A 24,403-nucleotide genomic window follows, 5' to 3' on the forward strand; every position below is an offset into this window, starting at 1 on the left:
TTTTTGAAGGGAGGTTTTGAAATGAAACTTATTTTGAAAATACACATATCTTCTGCATTAGCTTAAGGACTAAAAACTTATTTCAGTTGAAAGTCACCCAAAGGAGAACCCAAAGATCAATGGTATTGTTCGTTTTAAAGACACAGAAAAGACATAAAAGTATCCATTGCAAATTTATTATGCATTAGGAAGCTTAACTTAAAAACCAACAGCATAGTAAAAAGATATGTTATCTTTGTTCACAGCAGAACAGGTTTCAAAATATATTTTCTTTTAAATGTATTCAGTCAGTACACAATCCTTTATAAAAGTTGCATATACTTTTTTCTGTCAATACCTTCATTACATTTATAAATACAAGATTTATATAGCACCCCATCAAAAAAAAAATTAAAACTCCTTATGAATATCTACATATATTTCATACCTATAAAACTTTCAAAGGAGTGCTATGTTAAAGATGGGCCCTAGTTAATGGTCCACTTACTGGTGCAGGAAAATACATATAATCTGTAAAGTTTTCTTTGTCCATAAAATATCTCAAAAAATTAGCAAGACACTTATTGTGAAACTGAGCTTCTTAAACCATCATATTTTAGAAAGGAATTTGCTGTGCATATTCCCATGAGATTCAAATGGCGGACAGATAGGTGAAAATAAAGATTGACTGAAAACAAATGCTTACATGGAGCAGTTAAGGCAGGTGTGTGATGAATGAGAAACACTGGAAAGTAAGACACAGGAGATGTGGGTGGGAGCAAATATAGTAAGAATGCATTACGTGAGTCTAAACTTGGATATAAACTCCACTGGTATCCAGTTACTCTCATTCTCACTTAGGAATGTTTACATTGTTGAAAACTTTCTTACAAGCACCCTCCAATTTCTATATTGCCACCAGAATGGCTGATGTATGTTTTTCTTCTGTAAAATCACCTTGGATCTAACCAAAACATTAGGTCCAGGAATCTGAATTGCTAGTTCTTCATGATTTAAATTTATTAAAAAATTTTCCTTCATTTGGTAAAGGTTATCACTAATCAATATTATTACTGCCCAGAGGTGTATATGCTGAATTTCATTCTAGCCAAGAATAGGAAGTACAGAGAAGGAAAGGAGAGTAAGACTAGTTATTTGCTTGACCTTTGAACAAAGGCAATAGATCCCTGATACTGAGTGACCCTTGGAGCGGCCACTCATAAACACCTATGGGCTAAACGGGCACAGTTCAGATAAACAGGAGGGAAGAAAATATGGGATTCTTTATCTCAAATTTTGCCAGAGAAGGCAGTTGTACTATAATCCTGCACCTTCTACCGAAAAGGACATGGTCACTCTTACTCTGGAGTTATTAAAGGAAAGTCATCCTTTCTACCAGAGATGACTTTTTCTGAGTTTCAAAGTGTGGACTCCAGATAACTTTGAGAGTTGCATATTATTTGCAGAAAAGTATTTCAAACCTTAACTTGTTCTAACATATAAACAGAAAGAAAAAGAATGGTAGAAAAGGAACAGGAGGAGGAAGGGGAGGGAGATGAGGGATGGAGGTGGTTACTTCTCAAACTCGGCCCTGAAGGATGCCACTAGTATCTCCCCTCCAGCACCATGAAGTCTCCAGTGTGGTGTGGCTCCCCCATGGCTCTCAGAGATGGAGTCTACAGAATTCTCGTTTCTGCAGAGTTTATAGCTCAGTGCACTGATTCCCAGGCTCCTCGAAGGAAGAGAGCTCCCAGATGCTGCTGTCCTGCAGTAGTGGCTCAATGTCTTCATCACTGCCTCGTTCTGCAGTGTTGGTCAGGCTGCCGCTGATGCTGTTGCTATGTTTTTGAATTCCACTGCCTTTACTGTATTCAGGGATGAATAAGGCAACCAGAAAAGACATAAGAACTATACATGCCCCAAATAAAAACGGTGGGCCTGGGATGACAGCTCCCTGATGGGTGTGGGAAACAAATGAAGATGAAGAATTTGGTTAGTCTTTCAAATCAAAATTAGTCCTGGACGACCCCAAAAAAGCACACCACTGAAAAGTGAGTTACTTTCTCATAAGCAAATGTTCATTAAGTGTCATAGCAAATTCTAACAAAGCCTGGTGTCTGGAATATGATGGAGGGCAACTAATCACTGCTTTGTGCACCACTTTCCAACAGCTTAACCAAACATGTAAACAACAGTTGTTTATCTCTAATCCTGCCCTGTGACCTGAGATTATGCACTATGTACATGAACAGTAATTCCAATTTTGTATAGAAATCTATATTAAATATAGCTTGGAAGGAGGGAAGTAATAGCAAATAAATAGTAGAAAAAGCACTCTAGCTCAAATTCTAGCTGGAATTTTAGATCATTTCATCTTTTATTTGGCCTGAGCTTCACCAGAGGACAGCATTCTGATCAGAGTAATTATATAGGTGAAAACAGAATCTGAACAAAGTTAAGACAAATCTTTTACATAAGATATTAAATCACTGAAATGATCCCTCCCTAGTCGCAGGAAGCAATGAACACAGCACTTACTACTGTCAAATACAATAGTATTATAAAAATAAGAACACTTTCCAAATTTAAGGTCAGAAGATTTTGCTATAATCAGACACAATTGCTATTGTAAACCTAGACTTATTACCAAATTACCTGCAGGGCAGCATTGTTAGAATTCAATTCCAGTTCCAACTCAGTCAGTTCCACGTGGAACATGTAGAATATGAAGCCATACAGGGCTGGCCCCAGGCCATTACACAGTCCTCTTATTCCAGTTATGATACCCTGGGCAACTCCTAAATCAGAAAAAAGAGAAGGGAGCCAGTATTCTCAGATAAGCATCTCAAGATTGGAGACTTAACAGTACTTTCTTACTAATATGAAATACTGCTTCTGCTGGACTGAGTAGTCTGGGCTGTGGAAAGTAGATTTTAGGGACTTTACCCATCATATTTTCATTCATTGCACAAATGTTTCCTTGGTTTTCTATGTCCTTTTAATGCTATCCTCACTCCCTGTCCTAAGATCTATAGGATATGAAATGACAGTGATGTTTCTAAAATCCTTTTGAGGCTGAATTCCCTAACAGCAGAGCTTCCTATAATCAGGGAATAATAAAAAGTTTTAATATTCTCCATTTATAGGCAATTTACACTTTTCTGTGGATTGAGATTTTCCTTTTCTACTCACTTAATGGTGTTTTTACAATAAAAATCTGCCCTTTGCCTCTTGTATCCCCCCTGCCCATGTGTGAGTCCAGAGGTCCTGATGCTGTGTGCTCCCAGCACCTTCAGACAGATTCTGTTCCTCACAGGGACCTCCATACTCCAGGTCCATCTCCCTGTACACCTCTACTGAAAAATCCCACAAGTGCTAATTTCTAGATATCTCTGGTATCTAATGTGGCAGGTAAAAAATTAGCTTGAACCATGAGATGAATGTTTCTGTAAATCAAAAATGGTCAAATATAATTCAACCTAATACAGTGTGTTCTAGTAAATTTATATGCTGACATTCAGAAACATCTGTATTAATACATGTAAGCATAAAAAAGGCCAAAGAAAATTCATGCCCTGAGAGATAGGATAGTGTCTCTTAGATGCTGAGGCAATGCCCATCCTTCACAGATAGCTCATGCCTTTACTTCAAGCACAACACCTCCCTAAGGATGCAGTCAGCTAAGTTAACATAACCAGGGTAACACACAGAATTTGTGGTCTTCAAATGATACTGCTATATTTAAAATAGATAACCAACAAGGACCTACTGTAAAAAAAAAAAAAAAAAAAAGATTAAAAAAAAATAAAAGTAGATATGAATAAGATGGCAAATTTCTGATGTGGAAAAATAGGTGCAATGAATAAACTATCTTTTCCAATCTAGTTTTTTATTGAAACTGTAAAAATATCTCTAAGGCATTAAAATTTTTTTCTTCTAAAATTCACTACTTCCTGACTACAGTCAGGTAAGTCATTAAGTGATGGAGAAAGAAAAGGATTAATTGTGGCAGTAGGAACTGCTTGATAGGGAAGCCAGAGGCACAGAAGGATGAAGTAAGAGTCTAGACAGAGTGCTACTCTACATAGTCATCTTAATTTTGTCTCTCACTCTGCATCCAATTATCAAGAACTACTCAGATTTATTTTTCTTTATCCACTCAAAGAATCATTTCCTAAACTGAGTAATAGACTCTGAGTGATTCCAAATTAAAGAAATTTCAGTGATTAAATAAAGAACTCATTGTTTTACTAACTAGTCTGTTAAAATATGATTAAAGTCTAGTAAATTCTAAATTCTAACGGTGACAAATAAAAGAGGAGTCAAAACTGAAAAGAGAAAATGGATAGTTGTCTTAGTATTCTGACCTGCTGAGTCCAGATTTCAAAAATATGATCAAAGATCAAAGTAGGAAGGAAAACAGAATTTTCCTATTTGCCAAAGTAAATAGGTATGATTGTTGAGCAGGGACCACATGGCTGTAACCTCTTGCTCTGTTGATGTGAAGACAGGCTCAGAGTTGCTCATGCTTATGGCAGGTACGTCTCCGTTGAAGGAGGAAAACAGTGACCTCACCTTGCTGATCTGACTCTGCATTCCGAGAGACGAGGGCACTGACTGCTGGAAATGTGATGCTGGACATGGCGGCCACGGTCCCTGCTGCCCACATCATCCTGCAATGACAGGACAGGCCGCGGTCAGGGAGCAGGCCAGCCCCAACGAGCTTGCTGTTCAGAGTACAAACAATGGCAAAAGCACAAAATGCTTTCTGTTTTCTTCTGTTAAGTTGCATTTATTTTTTTCCTCTTTAAAAATGGATTTTTTTTTTTTTTTAACCTAGAAGGTTATGCATCTGTTAATACTGATCACTTCACGGGCTGGGAAAGTTTCATTTCTTTATTTTATCTCTGTCAAATCTGTTCTTCCTGGTTTCCCTATTACCATATTTAGATGCAAGCTCAATGAAATGCAAAAGGATTTCTTGTTTCTGTAAGTACCACATTTTCCCTTCCAATTTTCCACTTTTTTCTTTGTAATTCTCAAAGGCTCACCTCCATACTGTCTTTGAGCTGCTCAGTTTTCTACCTCTCGATAAAGTGTTGTGTGCCACCGACAGAAAAAGTTGGTGGCACACAACACTTCAGAGACCTGAAGTTCAGGATGACATCCTGCAGACTTCCAAGTGTGCTTCCTTTAGACCTTTGTTTTTTTCTCAATGAAAGGGACCTACATGTGTGTCAGTATTAGGCATTGAGTATGAGCAAAGTGAGGCCCCAACTGGGCTTAAAACCTGCTTGGCCAGACTCTCTTGGGGACGACATGCACGTCCTTACTTAAAAGGAAAAACCCTTTAGGTCAACAGAATCTTTCTAAGGTACCATGAGTTTGACTGAATCAGCTACTGAACCAAAGTTCATGGGACTGAAATTAAGATTTCCAAGAACAAGAAGAATCAACCACTGACCACCTAAAGCATTTCGAGTTCTTCTAAATTGTGTCATCCATTTATGACTGCAAAATGGGGACCAACTCAAATATCTAGAACAGAGATATGAACTGTAGTATTTGGTAGCCAGGCACATAGGGAAACTTGCCACACAACAAAATAGCACTCAAAATTCTTTTTATTTCTTCTTATTCCACAGGGCTTAATTTGACCTTCCTTCCTCTTAATGGGAATCTAATACACTAGGAGTAATAACTGATCAGGATACACAAGATTCTGGAGGAGATCTCAGTGTTCATCTAACTCATATGCTTTATATTATAAAGGTTATGTCACTGTCCAAAGTCACTCAGCTAATGATAGTAGTAAATCCCACCATAATCAGTCATTTTTCCTTGTTTTCTTGTTTTGTTTTTGCCTATAATGTGTTGTCTCCAAAAATTGACAAATGTGTTTAAAAATCAGGCATAAAACTTTTTTTCGGAGGGTCAGAGGAAGTAACAACTCACTGAAAGCCTGCTGAGGTGAAGGCAATCTATCCAAATAATCCTAAATTACCAGCTCTACCCTTCCCCAAATTAAGTCTAAACAGTTTTTGAAATGTTGAATACACTATGCCAGTAAAATAACTCCTGCTTCCTTCACATCACACTCAACTAATTCGAGCTCCTCTAAAAGATACATCTGTCTATTAGTTCATGAGAATCCATGGGAGAGGCTTACCATGCCTGAGATCCAAAACCGTACCAGGCTAACTGGAACATCTGAAAACCCAAACCAAGGAGAACGGTGTTCTTATTCCCTAATGATCTCATCAAGATGGTAAGAAAGACCGTCTGCAAAGCAAAGGGGATAATCCTGAGTAATCATATGAACACAAGCACAAGATTTGATGCAAGTTCTGTGGGGAAGCACATTAATAGTGACCAAGAATCTCAAAATGGCAGACCACCTGACCTAAGACCTTGGAGGCCGTGCAGTACTGATGTAGCTCTAAAGGGGTGAAACTTCGGGGCCTTCCCAGACTAACCTGGGCTCAGGGCCTTCGGCCTCCTCCCCAGAAACCTGTTTATCTGGTGCTTATCACTTCCCAAAAGGTCATCACAGTTGTTCAACAGTTACTGTGATTGAGAAGAAAATGCCTCCGCCTCTTTGGAGAAATGCCAATAATTTAACCACCAGTGAATAGCAAACCCCTGATGAACATTTACAGAGTATGTGGGATTTTGGTGGGGGTTAACAGTTTCACAAAGTTGGACTGATACAAATGTGATTTTAACAAATATATACTCTGCTAAAAAATTAGGTGAGACAGCCTGAAAAGGCATAGGATAAAAGATGAATCTGGGCTAATCGACTAACCAGAGTTAATATAAAAAACAAGCCAAAATCAAATTTACAAGCAAATTTACATTTGCTGATACAGTTAAAAAAAATAAAAGGCCCTTGGTTTGATGCATTCTTATGAGCCTTGTCAATTCTAATATTTGGGCAAAGCAGTTTTGCAGCCTTCTCATTTCTCTTTGAGAGAGTTATCACAGAAGAGTGCTCCACCTGGCCTACCATGCTTTAAAGCAGCATATAGCTGTTCCAGGGAAATAGCCTCGTAACAGTCCCATATGATATAGTGAACGCATCTAAGCATATCAATGAATTAATTTAAAAGCACATATGCCCTGCCTTTTGTGGTCCTATAATAGATGAGGAAACATTTAATAAATACTCTTTACTCATTACATATATCCTAATGTACTGACTTACCTACCACATTTCTTCAGTCCTGGGGACAGCAAGGATTGTAATAGTTACAAAATTTCATTTCTGCTTTTCACCTTCATTACTTTTCAATATTAAAATAATATTGAAACATTTTTCTGGTTAATTTTGCAATACTGGAGTTAGATTGTGGTTGGTGGTTGTAAAAGCAAATTTTTATTTGCTGAATTGATCCATTAGAGGTAACAACATGTACTCTACAAAGTATTGAAAAGTTGTGTTAAATTCCTCCTAAATCATAACCTTAAGATTCTATTAAAAATGGAATAACTCTATGGTCTGTATCCATGTCAGTTTACTGGGTTTGATATTATACCATAGGGCACAAGATGTTACCATGGCAGAGGCGGAGGGGAACTGAGGTAGCGGTACAGGAGATCTCCATGAATATTTCTTTGCAGCTTCCTATGAATCTACAGTTACTTCAGATTAAAAACATTAAAAAAAAAAAAAGGGATGGGTAAAATAACACTCACCTGAGCCACAATAGACAGAAATCCTACCATAGCTATGAATGCTGCAATTTTAACAGATCCAAAACCTATGACCTGTGGAAATGAAAACACTTTGTAATACAGATATTATAAAAATAAGGAATGTTATGTTCCATTAAAGCCACAGAATAAAATAGTTGAGGAAAGTTCATAAAACCTTGACAATGGCAAATTAGGCAGTGCTCAAAGTTGAACCTATTTAACCAATAATTTATATCTAAATCTGTCATAAGAAATAATTATAAGCAGCACAACTTAATTTAACAAATATTAAATATTAAGATAATATTTTCTATTGTAGGTCTACCTATTTTTTTCATATCCATCCCCATCTGCAACCCACCAAGAGACAAATATAACATTATCAAGCGTTAGAGAGAACATGAAGAAAATGATTCGATTTTTGATGCTGCCAACACAGAGTATGCTCACTGGCAAAGTGAGTGGCTCTCAACTTTGGCTGCACATTAAAATCATGTGGGCAACCGAGAAGGGGAGAAGAGAAGAAGGGAGAGGGGAGAAATGAGATGCTGGAATCCACTTGAGACCAATTGAATCAGACTCTCTGGGCCCAGACACAGGTATGTTTTAAAAAGCTTCCACGGTGATTCTAATTCTAAAGAGCAGCCAAAGTTAGCTGGTAATGATTTCTAAGCCTCTTAATCTTAACAGCAGCTCTGAAATGCCTACTAAAACTTTAAAGTTTTAAATATCAAGTTTTTATTTGCCCTATCTATTGAAACTTTATAAAATTCAGAAAAAAACTTTAAAAGTTATTGTATACAATCTTCACATTTCATAAATGACCGTCTTGCTTCAAGTTACACAACTAGCTAATAAAAAGAGTTAGAGCTAGAACCTCTGGTTCCCAAACCAGTGCTGCTGACGTTAACAATATCCTATTACTCTCTAATCAAATGCAATTTTAAAAAATTGGAATCTATTTCTCAGTCTAATTTGTAAATGTATATATATTTTTAATTGAAGTATTGTTGATTTACAATGCGTCAGTTTCTGCTGTACAGCAAAGTGACTCAGTTATACATAATACACATTCTCTTTTATATTCTTTTCCATTACGGTTTATCCCAGGACACTGAATATATAGTTCCTTGTGCTATACAGTAGGACCCTGTTGTCCATCCATTCTATATGTAATAGTTTGCATCTACTAACCCCAAACTCCCAGTCCACCCCTCCCCACACCCCCTGTAAATATATTTTTTAAAACAGCTTTATTGAGACAGAATTAAAATACCATACAATTCACCCATTACAAGTGTACAATTCAATGGTTTTAGTTTTATATTCACAGAGTTGGGAAATTATCACCATGATCAATTTTAAAAGCTCTCATCACTCCTCAAAGAAACATGGTACCCCATTAGGATTCCCATTCCTCCAGCCTACTCTACCACCCAGCCAATAATCTACTTTCTATCTCTATGGATTTATTTATTCTGAGCATTTCATACAAATGGAATCATACTATATATGGTCTGGTTTCTTTCACTTATAATAATGTTTTCAAAGTTCACCCATGTTGTAGCATGTATCAGTGCTTCATTGCTTTTCACTGCCAAATAATAACATTACATTGTATAGATATTTCACATTTGTTGATCCATTTCATCAGTTAATAGGCATATGGGTAGTTTCTACTTTTTGGCTACTATGAATAAGAATTTGTGTAACAGTTTTTGTATAGGTATGTGTTTTCAATTCTCTTGGCTATATACCTAGAAATAGATTTGCTGGGAACTCTATGTTGAACACTTTGAGAAGGAGACATGTTTTTTCACTTTCTTCCTTGGACGTTCCCATTTTTCCTACATTATTTTCTATATTAAATGCAAATTTAATGTAATTTAATGTATGCATATATAATTTTCTACATTAACCACACTATCTCACCACTCTTCCCTCTAAATCTCCAGCATCCACCCACCATAATGAGCAAAACAAAAATAAAACTGCTTGAAAAAAGTTTTACTTAAACGTGCCACCATATAAAATATTGTAGTCTCATACTCTCAGGAAAACTATGAGAATGGAGAATTTAACAAATTTTATTTACAAATATCTCTAAAAATAAAGGAATTTAGGAGGAGGACTTCCAGTGAAATCAGTAAAAGACCAAGACAGGACTGCAGTGGAAGGCAACTCAGGTCTTAGCAATCCCAGAGACCTAAAACAACAGTTGGAAAAGGGAACTTTTTTTTTTTAATTGCCGTTAAGTCAATTGCCTTTTGGGGAGGACAAAGTAAAGTGTAAATTTTTAAAGAGAAAAATCAGAAGGGAGAAAAGATTATTTTGGTTATTGTTTGTGAGCCACCTTGAAGTCAGTCTACAGTGGTGTTGAGCTATGGCCTACTATAGATGGCTAAGAAAGCTGGCTGTGATCAGACCCAGGGGGTCAGGGCACTTCTGAAATAAACTTTACCTCTCTGTGAAATTTAATGGGTATTATTAAAGATTTAATAAATTCTGTTTCTACTAATTCTCTTTCTGTATAACTCTCAAAGAAATTTTTTCCACAGTAAACATTTTATTGTATTTTAAAAATTACTGCACTAAAGGTTTCCTGACTACTAATTATATGTCAGCACCTACATTTATAACTAGAAGCAAGTTAACACATTTTTTTTCTCTACAGTGTTTTCCCACAAAATACCTCTAGCCAGATCCCAATCTCTGATTTTCCTCATTTTCAAAAGCTACTAGGCACTCACTACTCACCTGCCTGAGATAAAGGAAAAAACTTGAATACTGTCCAGCCTCAGGAAGGTATGAAAGAAAAACGGTGATGCAGATTAGTAAGACGGTAGAATCTTTTCCAACTTTCTTCAGTGACTAGGAATAAGCAGAAATAGAAACATATAAAAAGCAAATAGATACTGATGTCACTGATATTCTGGGATATTGGCTGCACTGTTTTGATCTATTAAGGTGGATAACAAAAGATGAATGGATTATATATAAAAGGAATTGAGCCTTAACATTAAATCTATCACCATCTCTTAAAGGAGGTTAGAAGTCCTAATTTCAGAGGTATGTTTCAAATATTATAGCTTTCTCTCTCTCTTTTTTTTTAAAAAAAATTTGCTCATCTTTGTTAACAATACTGGTTCACATCCTGAAACAGACCCTGAACATGCTATGAACAGACCCTGAAAAAACATTGCTCCAGAACCTTTTAAGAAAATCTCATCTCTCTCTTTCATTCATAATACAACTCCTTTAAAGCCATAAACAGCACAGTGTTTTAATTACACATAAATTTACTCTATTCTTTAAAATGTTAGTATTAAATTTCCCTTTAAAATTGGTAGACAAATAAATATGCTCCAGCCATGGGGTCAGTGACGACAAGATTCTCTGACCAGTAACAACTTTTTGAATGTTACAACCTAGTCCAAAAATCCTATACTCCTCTCTACACAGGATGTTTGAGTAGACCAAAAGGTGCACCAAAAGTTGTCTACAGAGTGTAGAGTTCTGCAGTGCATTCTAGGTCATCATAACTGTAACCTTCATATAATTAAAAGCAAAAGTAGCTAATGTCTATTGGGACCTTGCTATATACCAGACACTAGACTGGTTAATTTATATACATTCACTGCAATCCTCATAACAGCCCTGAAAAGTAAGCCACAATAGTTCCACTACTTAGAGGAATTTCTCTGTGTAGCTTGACCAGTACATGACAAGGTGGGAGGTCTGACTGCCTCCACTCCTGGTTTCCTTCTCTCCACACCTATTTCTTGATATCTGACATTACAACACAAACAGAATGAGCAGGGTCCCCAGGTCATACAATGAGGGAGCTTTTTAGAAAAGAACTTCTCATGAGTTAGTTTTCTTATATGTATTTTTCCTAAAAGGTAAACTTAAGGGAAAAAAGCAAATATCAAATCTCTGGTTATGTTTTTCCGCACATATTTTCTTCAAGAACAATTTCAAACCAGAGAAGGTGGGGAGAGAAGATTCTTCTTCTCAGTACTTTTTCTAGTTGTTAATGGGATTCCCCCATGACAAAAGAGAAAACAAAGACTCCATTCAATCCGCAAAAGACAAGTTCAACGTGGGTGTATATTAACAACTTAGATAATAACTACTTTAATCGGTCCAAATGCATTTAACCTTTTTGAATTTAAGTGAATCGAAACAACCACTTCAAATGTCCACCTTCATTTATTTAGTTAAAAGAAAGATGAAAACAACTATGCAAAAAGAAAAAACCCTTCCTTCCCAAGTCTTCATCAGGGATAAACTGGACATTTCTTGTCTCTTCCCATAGGATAACCACATGCTTGACTTAAGAAGTAGCAATTCTATATATTCCTTGGTGTACAGTCTACCTCAGTCCCTTACTTGCAAATACATTTTTTCTATTTTTACTGGAGAAAAAAAATAGATCAACAACTGCTAGGATGCTTGAGACTGCAGGAATGTTCTTTTATTTGCATGGCTTAGAAAGATATTTAGGAAAGTAAATGTTTTCATGTTTTTATTTACCGCAAAAGGGTCTGCTTGTTTCCAAGAAATCTGAGCTCCCCAGGAAAGAGGTCTCATTTTCTCTGGCAAAGATTCTGGAACAGCCAATAAGATGAAGCAGATGTCCAGAAGAGCCACCACTGTGGCCACCAGCACAACAAGGCTGTCTCCATAACTGGCGGACAGGTATGCTCCAATGGCTGGGCTGCTGACCAGACTGGCTGCAAATGTGGCTGAGACCTATGGAAAAAGCACACTCTCACCCAGGGTCCCATCTGCTGCAGGTGCACACCTATATTCCTGTTCTCATCCAGGTTCCCACAGGTACATACCTAAAGCCATCCTTCCCTGGCTTAAAAAAGACAAAAGGATTGTGTTGCACACAACTTTTAAGAATGAAAAAGAATGAAAGTAATTTTGTTTTAAGGACTTGTTCACAAGCTATTAACTAATTGGAGTTATTCTAGAAAGCTACAAGAATGCAAAATAATGATTTGTTAGAAATAAAAATTGTAAAACCTCCCCCATAAATAAAATATACATGTTTTAATCTTCTTTATTTGGGGAATGGGGATGTAGAGAGAAAGGTATGAAAAAAATTTCTGCAGGGTTGATGACAAAATCTACAAATTATTGAGAGACTAGGCTTGATTTCATCTTCCAAAAACATGTACTGTTTCACCATTTCATTAGCACTGAGAGGGGAAAAATCTCTGGTAATCTTAGAAAAAGCTATAACAACAACAAAAAATCCAAAAAGATTTGTTGAGGGAGACGCCAAAGCTTTTTAAATGGAGAAATCCCCAGGCTAGGGACTTTTGTCATGCTGTCACCCCCAACCTCCACCTAATACCAGAGACCACTGAGTCAACTGATCACCCTTGCAACTTGAATCCATGTGAAGCTTCTTCACACTGCTTTCATATAAGCACGTAGAAGGCTCCCTTTATTTTGAAATGTAATCTGAATGTTCAGAAGCTTAAACGGGGAGTCTCCAAATTATAACCAGACTGAGTGTCAAAAGCACATTTATAATAAGTTGGTTATTTAAACTTCTAATGGATTTTAATAGAAACTACAGAAATCATTATCTATGATTGAAATTATGACTCCTGGGTAGGCAATAACACTTTTTCTTCATCCATCACCCCCTAACTGAATGTGAAAATACAACGTATTGGAAATTAGTATTATACTAAAAATATTATAAAAGCCCAAAGTAAAAAAATTTCTGGGGAAAAAAAGGGGGTATAGGGAATTCTAATTTGGGGAACAGGAATTCCCTGGTTCAATATTTATTGAGCATCTACTATGTGCCAGATAAATAAGAAGACAGAGCTCCTGCCCTTCAGGTTTTTTTCATTTTATTTAAGAAGATCAAGGCAATCATGTAACTTTATATTATAAATTGCAATGACATGCAAACAGCTATGGGAGCACTGCTGCAGCATCCTCACATGCAACGGAAGCACTGCTGCAGGGTCCTCAGGTGCTAATACTAACAACATCATACCTGCACAAAATGGGTCATTCATTCATTTATTCGTAACAGTTTCCCACTACTTAATCCTTATCAAATTACTGTATGTAAATTGAGAAGATATTCTACAACTCAATGTACAAATAAAGAAACAATATATGTCTTAAGTTCACACAGATGAGCAAGAACTGGAAGCCATCTTCCAATTTCTCAAGTTAATCTTTCTCACTAAAATGCACAGTCAGACTTAGACCTAAATTTCAGCTAAAACTGCTTCTATAATTCTACAGCATTCCAAGTGTAAAGAATCTAAAGATCATGGAGTATACAGAAGAAAACACTCAATCATTTATTTCATTATTTGTCAGACATTTCTAATTCTACTATCATAATTCTATTCTAGCCAATTGGACATTTTCTAAGATAAAGATTGTTCAATAACTCAAGATTTGGTCATTAAGAACAATGGAATTAAATTATTATCTATATAACAGTAATTTAGTATGTAAGAATACACGATACATCAGTTTTGAATAGAAAATTACTGCCTTCTACTAAGCTCCCCCACAAATTTGAAGGGGATACAGTAACTACTTCAGATATAAACAAGGGGGATAAAGAATGATTGATTATGAGATTAATGCTCATTATCAATAAATGATGCACTCCAAACCATGGTAAACTTTTAAATTCATCTTTCCCATCCATGTGATGTATCCTGCAACACTGCTCTAAGGGAGAAGTGCTCTATTTTCTGGTATTTCCATAATTCAAACATTTGTACATTGCCATGGAGAAACTACCAAAGGCAGAAATCTTAATGAGAATCTTTAAGTCTTGCAAAACACGAAGAAGACACGAGCATTATTATTTACAAGTCTATGTATCAGAAAACCCGAAAGCTTCATAACTTGACTTAGATGGTACCGCAGGGCAAATGCTCTCAGACACAGAGGGGCAGGCCTACCCCCTCCTCCTAACACAGCCCAATTTGGTTAGGTCCTACAGTGCTCAGGATTTCCTCCTCCCATCTCTCTGTCTACTAATGCCCACCTATAATACCCTAATCTTCCTCCCTCCATTCCCTTAGTGGTACACTGAAGCAGGTATAATACTTAAAGATCAGTTTAATTTCTTCAAGTATGCAAAAAGTAAAACATTATTATTATATACATGTAGTAATAGTGAGAAACAATAGGAATTTAGTGGGAAAAAAATCTGTTATTAAAATATTTAATAATGAATACTCTGGGAGCCAATTTAATCATGTGCAATATGGAAATGAAAGTAAAAAGGTTAGTCACCAAATTTCAAATATCAGAAGGGGACAGGGAGCAGCAGTGGTTTCCTAATTGTTTTATTTGATTAGTTACATTACTCTGCCACAGTTGGTGCTCAATAAATACTTGTTGAATGAGTTTCTGAGAATCTATGGCCCCATGAAATTCTGTGTAAAACGTTGCATCTATCTTAAAACTTAAAGCAGCCTACTTGCTTAGTTTGTGTATTTATCTAAAATCCCTCTTTGATGTAACACTCAATATGACACTGGTGAATAAATCTAAAGGATGACTTCACCACAGCAGTCTCTCAATGAGCATTAACTTAAATTCATTATTGCAGCCATTGAAAGAATTACCACTTTTCTTTGTTTACTGGAGGAGTTTCAGTAAGGAAGATAAACATATATATTCTTTAACAGACCTCAAAATGCTTCTTAGAATTTCAGCTAGACTTGATTGACAATCCTGTAATTAATTGGCAATAAATCCTCCTATATCTGTAAGGTAGCCTGCAAGCTTTTTTTCTTTTAATTTTTTCAGGTTTGTCATCTCAACATCTGACATGTAAAGGTAAATGTAAAGGTTAGCCACTGACCAAATCCTGAGTCCTGTGACCAAGTCCAGGAAGCCTTACATGCTGGTTGAGGGCACACTTCAGTAGGGCGCTCCTCTCACTAACTTCTCTCAACATACCTACGAACAGGCATTATTATAACTGCCATTTTACAGATGAAGAACTGAGCTAGAGACAGGGGAACTAAGTCATGGTCACTTTGGTTCCGGAACTCTCTCTCTCTGAAATCTTTCCTTAAGTACCACTGCTTAGCACAACAGCTTCATGAGGGGTTTTTCTGGTGGAAGCAGGGAACAAAAATCGAATGAAATTGGAGGGAAATGAGTGTTTTCTGTGATGTTGAGAAAAGCTGCACAAGTGTGATAAATGAGGTTTCTGGCACCCCTCAAATCTGCTGACCGACCCTGAGAGCCCACCTTGAACACCCTGCCTTCTTTGAAGCCTTCCTATCTGCTTCTCCCTCTGTCCTCCTCCGCAGCACTCTGGAGATGCCCCTGTTTTAGGACATGACATGAGAAACATTCAGGGGAGGAGGGAAGAAGGAAAGGAGAGAGCAAGTAATAGCTACAGGGTAAGTGGGGTCGAAGGAGAAGTTTTTAAACTACTGATGTCTAAAGTCAACAAAGTAAAAATTGCTGTTGTGTTTTGTGGAACAGCAGTAACTGACTTATATGTCCATCATTGATCCATACAATTATTCACTCAGTCAACACTGAATGACTACTTACTGTCTTCCAGGAAGTGGGATTTAAAAGAAAAAGTAAGACTCAGGAGAGAAGTATCCTGAGTTTCCGGCATTCAATCCCCCTCCAAACATTCAACAACCCAGCCAGATCATCTTTCTTCTTCCATCTTCTTACTATAAACATTTCAAACACAGGAAAGTTGAGAGAAGAGCACAATGCACGCTGAAGGGGAGCAGAATAAGCCACCCCAAAATGTGCCACTTTGGCATGTGGATTGTTTTTAGCTGAAGGCAATTAAGACCCAGGAAACTCAGGAAAAGCTTTTTACCTTTCTCTTAACAGCCTAAAAGAATTTAGACAGGAGGCCTATGCCAGGAAGAGAGCAAATAGTAAAGATAACTTTTTATATCAGACTTATCTGCATGGAATGGCAAACATTTGTTTACCAGATATTTGCTCTCCTCATCTTCCTGTGAATTGTCTTCCTTCCCTTTGAAGCCCCAGACCCCTACCCTCTTTCTCCTTAGCTCAGGATGGTATATAAGCCTCAATTGCCTGACTTCCCTTGAGTATCTCGCATCTTTGTGGGACTCCCATACATATGAAATTAAATTTGTTTTTCTCCTGTTAATCTGTCTTATGTCAATTTAATTATTATGCTGGCCAAAGAACCTAAAAGGGAAGAAGGGAAAATTTTTCCTGTCCACACCCAATTACCCCAAGAGGTTCACACATTGAACACATACCCACAAATGCTTGCCTGCCATCTTTTCCCCTTGAACCACTTAAGTAATTTTCAAAGTTGTGACACTCTGACCTAAATGGCTTCAGCCTGCCATCTTCTTTAGGTCTTTCTTCTCCTACATAACCACAGTGCCATTATCTTGCCTAAGAAAATTAGAAATGATTGTCAATTACCCAAAAAAGGTCTCCTATAACTTTTGTTATACACTCAGCAATTATTTGCTGAATGAATGTAGTCCTTTTTCTGTAGTACCATGTCCCAAATAAGTGCCTGAGTCACACAACTAGCAATAGAGTAATAATGGATTAACATGGCTGAGGTTTTATCACCTCTCCAATTCTAATTAGGTACACAGAGACTTATGATCGTAGCACCTGTTTACTGTTTATGGTTCCTCAAGAGATTAGCTAACAAGAAACAAATCAAACCAACTTTAAAAAAACTTTGCAACTGACAACTCAACACATCCTGCCAATCTTCCAACACTAAAACCAGAAAACAAATTACTAGCAATTTCTATCTTGCTATTTTTAACTTCTCATAAGTCTCCTTTTTTATTTCAATTGCTTTGGATTTTCTTTTACATAAGTCAATATTTAACACTATTTTAATAAAATCTCACTTTCCAGTGAATTTTTAGTAGAATGTTCATTATTTCTCTGATTAAAAAACAATCTATTATCTTACCCATCCATAAGCAGTACTTCGCTCATGCTCCTGAGTAACATCAGCTACATAGGCAAATATCACAGAGAACGTGACTGAGAAGACTCCAGACATGGAAATCATTGCAAAATACCACCTATAAAAAGATTATTTTAAACACCCATGAGAGTGGTAGTGTATACACACTTTTATAACCAAAGCCAAAGATATCATGTAAAGACTATAAGCCAAAAAATAAATTTAAAAAAATACATGTATATTTAAAGATATAGAGGACAACTAATAAAATTATAATCAAGATGGAGAGGAAGGAGAAACATACTAATTTTGCCATTGTTCAAGGGGTTTTAGTAAATGCAGTTTAAAAACACGAAAGAGTAAGGGTATGCAGTAAAGTTATACTTTTAAAGGTAGCCAGAACAGAAATTAAAACTTTCTAAACTTCCTAGCTTTAGCTAAGAAAAATACATATACACAAAAGCAGGAAGCATTTTAAAAATTAATTTAATTAAGACAAAAAATTTCTATCATATGCATAGATGCTTAAAAAATCTAGTTAAAATATTAGCAAACAGAATCTCACAGAACAAAAAGTAGGGTTTAATCCTAGGATGTAAGGATGTTTCAATATTAGAAATCTATTAATATGATTCATCATGCTGGTAGATCTAAGGAGAAAATTCAAATGATCTCCACTGATGCAAAAGGCATCAAATAAAATTTGACATTCAACCTTGATTTTAAAAAAGAAAATCTCTAAATAAAATAGGAACAAGTATTTTTCAACCCAAAAGGTAGCTTAATACTCAATGATGAAACATTATATTTCCTTCATATATATGAGGTAGATAGGTCCATAATCATTACTTTTATTTAACATTATTCATTAGTCTACACAAGTAGCAGAAGCAGCAGCACGAAAACTGGAAGAGAAGAGGTAAAATCATTTAAAGATCTGAAGAAAAAAATTTTAAGGTATTGAGAGGACATTAAAAAAAAACCCTAATTCATCAGAAAAGCATGACTTGTTCTTGGACAGAAAGACTCAATACCAAAAAGTATTTTATAAAAATTCATCTGGTAGGAAATAAAATGATTCATTATAGATAGCCAACACATTTGGAACATGACAAATGTTGACATAAAATTCCTATCAGATAATCAAATGAGAGTATTTTCACATGAGCACCCCCCTCCGAAACTATTAATCGCATTTTTAAAAAACCCCCGAGAAACTGAAACACAAAAACCCTCCATTCTAAAGTATGTTCTTCACATAGGAATAGCATCTCAGCAACAGGAATTTTGGCCAAAATACCATCCTCTGTACTCCAGAAAAACTAAGTTACTGCTCAGGTGCAAATTCCAACCCATTTTTATTAACTAAATAGCCTTGGTTACATGCTAACTATTCTCTCCTTATTTATCATGAAAAAATGCGATCAAATTAAAATTCACATTATGATTTAGAATAGGCTATTGGTCTTAATACAGTACACAAAAAAGTGACTCCTGCCTTTTGATATAAACTATGTTCATGTCAGTGCCCCAGAGCAATGAGCTGACAAAAACAACACATTTTCAAAGTCAAATGAGTCACATTTGAGTGAGTACAGGGATTGTCTGCCCCCTCCCAGGACCCAATCTTGTAACTTACCTCATGGCAACAATAGCTGCCCTTAGAGACATTTTTTCTTTCTATTTCTTCACCTAAGTGAAGAACTTAGGTGGGCATGATGGCAACTGCCTACTAGCTTTCAGTATTACCGAAGAGTTCAAATGAAAACACAGGTACAACTGCTTTGCAAAGTTTAAAAAGCACACTGCAGGTGTACTGTCCACAGGTGATCCAAAACAGACAGTCATGATGGAGGACCTAGCCACTCACCATGGACTGATCCTCATCAGTGGAATTGGAAAGCAGGTGAAGAAGACAGTGCCGAGGAGAAAGGGCTTCCTTCCCCACACATCAGACAGCGCACCTATGAGTGGGGCACTCAGAAAAGAGAGCAGGCCCTGGAGAAGAAAGCAGAAGCAAAGGTCAGATTTATAATGTGATCCCACAACTACCTGTAATTCTTATTTTCTAAATGCATTTCTAAATGCTCCAATTCATTTTAGTGGCTCCAAAACAGAGTAATTTGAAACATTAAATACAACCTGTCATTAAAAAAAAAAAATCCTACCAAAATTTTTAAGCATGCTGTTTGAGAGGGAAGAAAGGGATAAGAGTTTGTTTTCTGGGAGAAACTGGAAAAGAGAGGTGATGTAAAATATATACACCCACAGTTGGCCCATAACGTAAACACACACCAAGGGTATGGAAAGAAGCCAGACACTTAATTCATTTTAATAAATACGTATAGCATATCTATCATGTGCAAAGCTCTAAATTAACTGGTGAAATGAAGACACTCAAATGAATACACACCTTCTGCTCTCAAAGGGATGAACTAATAGGGATAGCAGGATAAGTATGCATATACTAAATGTCCATAAGAAAAGCAGATTTTCTTGTCATCAAACTTAAAGCTGTATTTGCCTGGTGAACTTAGGACAGAGATAATGCAAGTTGCATAAGATTTGAAAAAAGAGTTGAGGCTAAGGGGAAGCAAGAACACCACACATAAGCAAAGAAAATAAAGAAACTCACATTTACCACTTCCTCACAATTTGCCAGTCACTCTGCTGGCTGGTCACTTCCATATCTATTTCCTTTTTGAAATCAGGGTCCTTTGAGGTGGCCACAGGCTTGCCTCTCAGACCCTGTTGGTGCTATCATCCTCCCTTTACATGCTCTGTCTGCACACTTGGCCACCACCACCTACATTATGAACAGCTTTGCAATCTCTCTTTTGAGCTCTGTGCCTACAGCCAAATGGACTTCCCTACTTTGACATTTAACATGCACACTGTTCCCTATAAACCTGACCAAACACCCACACTTCCCATATTTGCTAAGAAGCTGTCCAAAGCTTTCCCATCATCCCTCCACTCACCAAGGCGATTTTTCAGACCATTCTCTCGTAATGATTTCTCTTTATCCATCCCCTGCTGTGTGACACTCTTCAGCATTTCTTGCCTGGATTTAAATAAAACTGCTTTCTAACTGTCTCCTGCCCCTGGTCCTAGTTCCCTCCAATCTGTCCTCCACATACCCCCAAGAGCAACCTTGATAAGCTGCAGACTTCCGTTCTCTGATCCTTTGTTTAAAACTCTCCACTGTGCAGAGTTGAAATTCTTTAGCAGGTATTTAATAGGTGAAATAATGAGTGTCTGAACTTTGCTTTTAAATACTACAAACAGAAACTAGGTGATAAGTACATGGGCGTTTATTACATTATTCTCTCCTTTTGTGTATTTGAATTTTCATAATACATTTAAAAAATTCCTCAGCATAGCATACAGATAGAATCCTCCAACATCTAGCACCTAACACACATCCTCTATGCTTTGTCTATATACAATACTTCTTAGTTTTCTAAACATATACAATACCGTGTTCCTTTCTGCCAACAGGTATTGCAAAGGCCCTTGTTGTGCCTGTATGCTTCCCACACTTGGACCTGGCAAACTACTAGTCATTCTTCTCAACTCCAAGCAAGGAGCACCTCTTCCTCTATCTATTTTCTTAGCTACTCAAACAGAATTAATCACACTGGTTTTTGAGGGGTGCAAAACAAACAACCCTCCCCGCCCAACCTGGTACATATTGCTTCTATTATAACTGTAACACTCTATTACAATTACTTGTTATTTGTCTATCTTCTCTATTGGATTAGAAATTGACATTAAGGTCAGAGGAATGGTTTCTTTCCTTCTCTGTACCCTTGATGCCTATCACAGGGTCTGGTAATAAGGGCTTTCAAAGAGGTTTGGTAAACTAAATAGAACTTTTAAAAGCAAATCAACTCACAGTAGTTTCCAAGGTCACATGGCTGAGAAGAAAAAGAATAGGATTCTAATCCCTTATCAGCCACTAGTAAACCCAGAGCCAATGGGCCAGGGGACAGGTAAACTGATGTAAGGGGAGGTGAGAGAAGACTCAATGGAGGGCAGGCAAGTTGAGGAGAAAAGCATTTTGGCTCCTCTGAAATAAAATATTAATCCATACCCAGGCATCAAACCTTGTAATTTATAAGCCACAGTGGATTTCCAGGGCATTTGGTCTGTTCTTGCATCAAGACAGTTAAATGACCTCCTTTAACTAAGAGCTAAATGACTGCAGAAGCAGGGCTTAAATTCACAACCTGCAACTATCAGTTTCATAAATTTTAGAAACGAAAATCTTTTACGTTGCTTTAAAATTCTCTAAAAATATCAAATGCCTGAGTTCTTGGGTAGTATAGAACTGGTCAAGAAAAATATGTAAAGAAATTTAAGAGGACAAGGCAGTAGAAGTAACAACCACCACAAAAACAGTAACAAAAACTCTAAACACAAAGAACCCTGGAAAACTTTTTGGACAGTTCTGATTTTAGATTTCATACAATGCTTTAAGATATGGAATGCATGCCATTAAAACAAAGGATATGAGAAGGCCAAGCACTGAAGTTTTATTTAAAATAATGTAGTTTTTACAGATAAAAGATAGTGTTATCTAGATTCTGGATTTAAGTTGTAATTTAATCTATTCATTAAATAATTATTATTTAAATCAAATTCTCAGTGACAACAGATGTTGAAAATACCCTCTGGGAGAACCTATATTTTTATTAAGATGCTAAAATTCAATCTAATAAATACTTGCCTCTTTGGAAAACTTGTATTTCTTAAAAATTAAAGACTTTCTTCTGTCCCAGAGTTACATCTTCACTACCCAATCTAGCCCTAGATCCTATCAGGCCACATTATTACAACAGTAGATTGAGAAGGATATTTGTACCTTGATTAGGCAAGTACTTCATCAGTCCTAAAGATGCAGAGCACAATTTGCAAATGAGAACAAAATGTTTAAAAATTAAAACCAGACTGACATCAAGGCCCTAGCCTTTAACACAAATACAGTTGATTCTCATTATTCACAGAATTAAAGAACACGGAACCATTGTTGCTAGAGGAAACACAAGGTTGGGTTCCTGCAAGCCTCTGGTCACATAGTTTCATTAACTGATCAATACATAACCTTGATTAATGTGTGTTTCTGTTTAAAGATGCCTTATTTAATATGTATATTGTTGATTTATTAACAATGAAGTTTCAGCTGACAGCACTATGACTCATGTCTGAATGAGGCTTATCTAACACAGTATTTTCTCCATAAGGTACATCAAGGCCCTCCTGCATTTAGAAATACTTGACAACACTTCGGCATTACACTTGGGGCCATTTTAAACAGAGAAATTATCAACAAAAGGAACAAAAATGCAAAATATATGGCATTACATGGACTGCAAAAAGGACATGTTTATAGTATGAGACCTGAAACAAGAAGAGAGAATGTCCCCTTGTTCAACCTCAGCTGGAAACTCGCAGTTGGGCAACTCAAATTCCCTCCTTATGCCATATATAAATGAACATGAAAGCACTGTATTGATTTGGGGGTTACAAATAAATTTAGCGAGTAGGCAGATCTGCAAATATGAAATCCTGGAAAAATGAGGACCAAATGTACTAAGCCATGCTATCGTGGCCCAACGAATACTGGATAAAACATGATGTGTAGGAGCCTAGGTGTGGATGGCAAAATTAACCAACAGTTAATACGTCACTTTTGTAAATTAGCTTCCCGGTCCAACTGGCATCATTAATTGGCCAGTAATTCTGACATGGCCTTACAGGCTCTAATTTGACAAAACAGCAATTAAAGCTTTATTGTTCAATTAAATACAATTATCCAATAAACTTTTTAAAGCATACAAAGAATAGCAAATACAACTCATGTGAAGCAAAAGTACATGAATTCTATACTTTATATAGCCATCATAAAGGTTTTAAGTGTAAGTTTTCCTTAACATATGCAGCTGGCAAACATTTGACTAAAATAATTGGGTCAATACCCTTAAAAAGTTTTAAAACTAAAATTTTTTTTTTTCCTTCAAATATTTTAATTAACTTTGCAATTGAGTTTGAGGTAGCAATGGTACCAATGAAGAATAAAGTACAGTTATTTAACTACTTCTGAAAATTTTCATTTTTCCATGAAAAAGTTCGCATCTTATGACAACTTTTCAGTATCCTTTATAAGCCGCAAGGAACCTGCAACATATAGACATAGTTTACCCCAAAATCATATTCATTCACTTTGATTTTTCATACAGTATTTTACTAATAATGACTTTTATCTCTTTCACTTCTTAAAAGGACATCAAAGAGAAAATTTCACACTAATGGAACTGTGGTTTTTATTTACATAACTGACAAATGCAAATCCTTTCACATAAAAAAACAGTACTAAAACAGGGGTCACCTTTCAGACCTAGGACCCAGTAAGACCCTGTACAGAGTACAGAGCTTCCCTTCCCAGGGTGCGTAACAATCAGTTTAACAGGGCAAATGAGAAACATGATACACAAAGTGACTTTAGTTCAACTGAAGTCCGGGAAAGGGAATTTGTGAAGCATGAAGAAGGTCTAAGAACAGCTGGTAATCCTGAGACTTCAAGGAAAGAACAATATGGGCAAGAGGGCTGGAGTGTTTTCTTTTGATCAGAGGAGAAAAGGGGATGGATGTAGGGAAGATTCACGGAAAGCAGAAACAAAAGCATATGAAAGTGCAATTAAATTTAATTAAAATATAAAGAAACAGACTGTCACAGGCTTTCCCTTAATCTTAGAA

At 36.5% G+C, this 24,403-nt stretch overlaps 1 protein-coding gene across 2 annotated transcripts in view; it reads right to left on the reverse strand.

The window, feature by feature from the left end:
- Positions 1-229: 229 nt before the first annotated feature.
- MFSD14B (major facilitator superfamily domain containing 14B) overlaps positions 230-24,403 on the reverse strand; it is a 167,223-nt gene continuing 143,049 nt past the window's right edge. Inside the window, exons 5-13 of one of the 2 annotated variants that reach the window (XM_068553216.1) lie at positions 19,515-19,642; positions 17,648-17,762; positions 12,214-12,432; positions 10,435-10,548; positions 7,678-7,749; positions 6,149-6,261; positions 4,555-4,652; positions 2,635-2,777; positions 230-1,933 (exon numbers count right to left, since the gene is read on the reverse strand). In XM_068553216.1, the coding sequence (XP_068409317.1) occupies positions 1,682-1,933; positions 2,635-2,777; positions 4,555-4,652; positions 6,149-6,261; positions 7,678-7,749; positions 10,435-10,548; positions 12,214-12,432; positions 17,648-17,762; positions 19,515-19,642 (1,254 nt within the window). In that variant the 3' untranslated portion in view covers positions 230-1,681. The remainder of the gene's footprint in view (positions 1,934-2,634; positions 2,778-4,554; positions 4,653-6,148; positions 6,262-7,677; positions 7,750-10,434; positions 10,549-12,213; positions 12,433-17,647; positions 17,763-19,514; positions 19,643-24,403) is intronic. The other variant, XM_068553215.1, reaches the window with a different exon arrangement.

This window comes from Eschrichtius robustus, chromosome 10 (genome assembly GCF_028021215.1).
Source record: "Eschrichtius robustus isolate mEscRob2 chromosome 10, mEscRob2.pri, whole genome shotgun sequence".
Taxonomy (NCBI): domain Eukaryota; kingdom Metazoa; phylum Chordata; class Mammalia; order Artiodactyla; family Eschrichtiidae; genus Eschrichtius; species Eschrichtius robustus.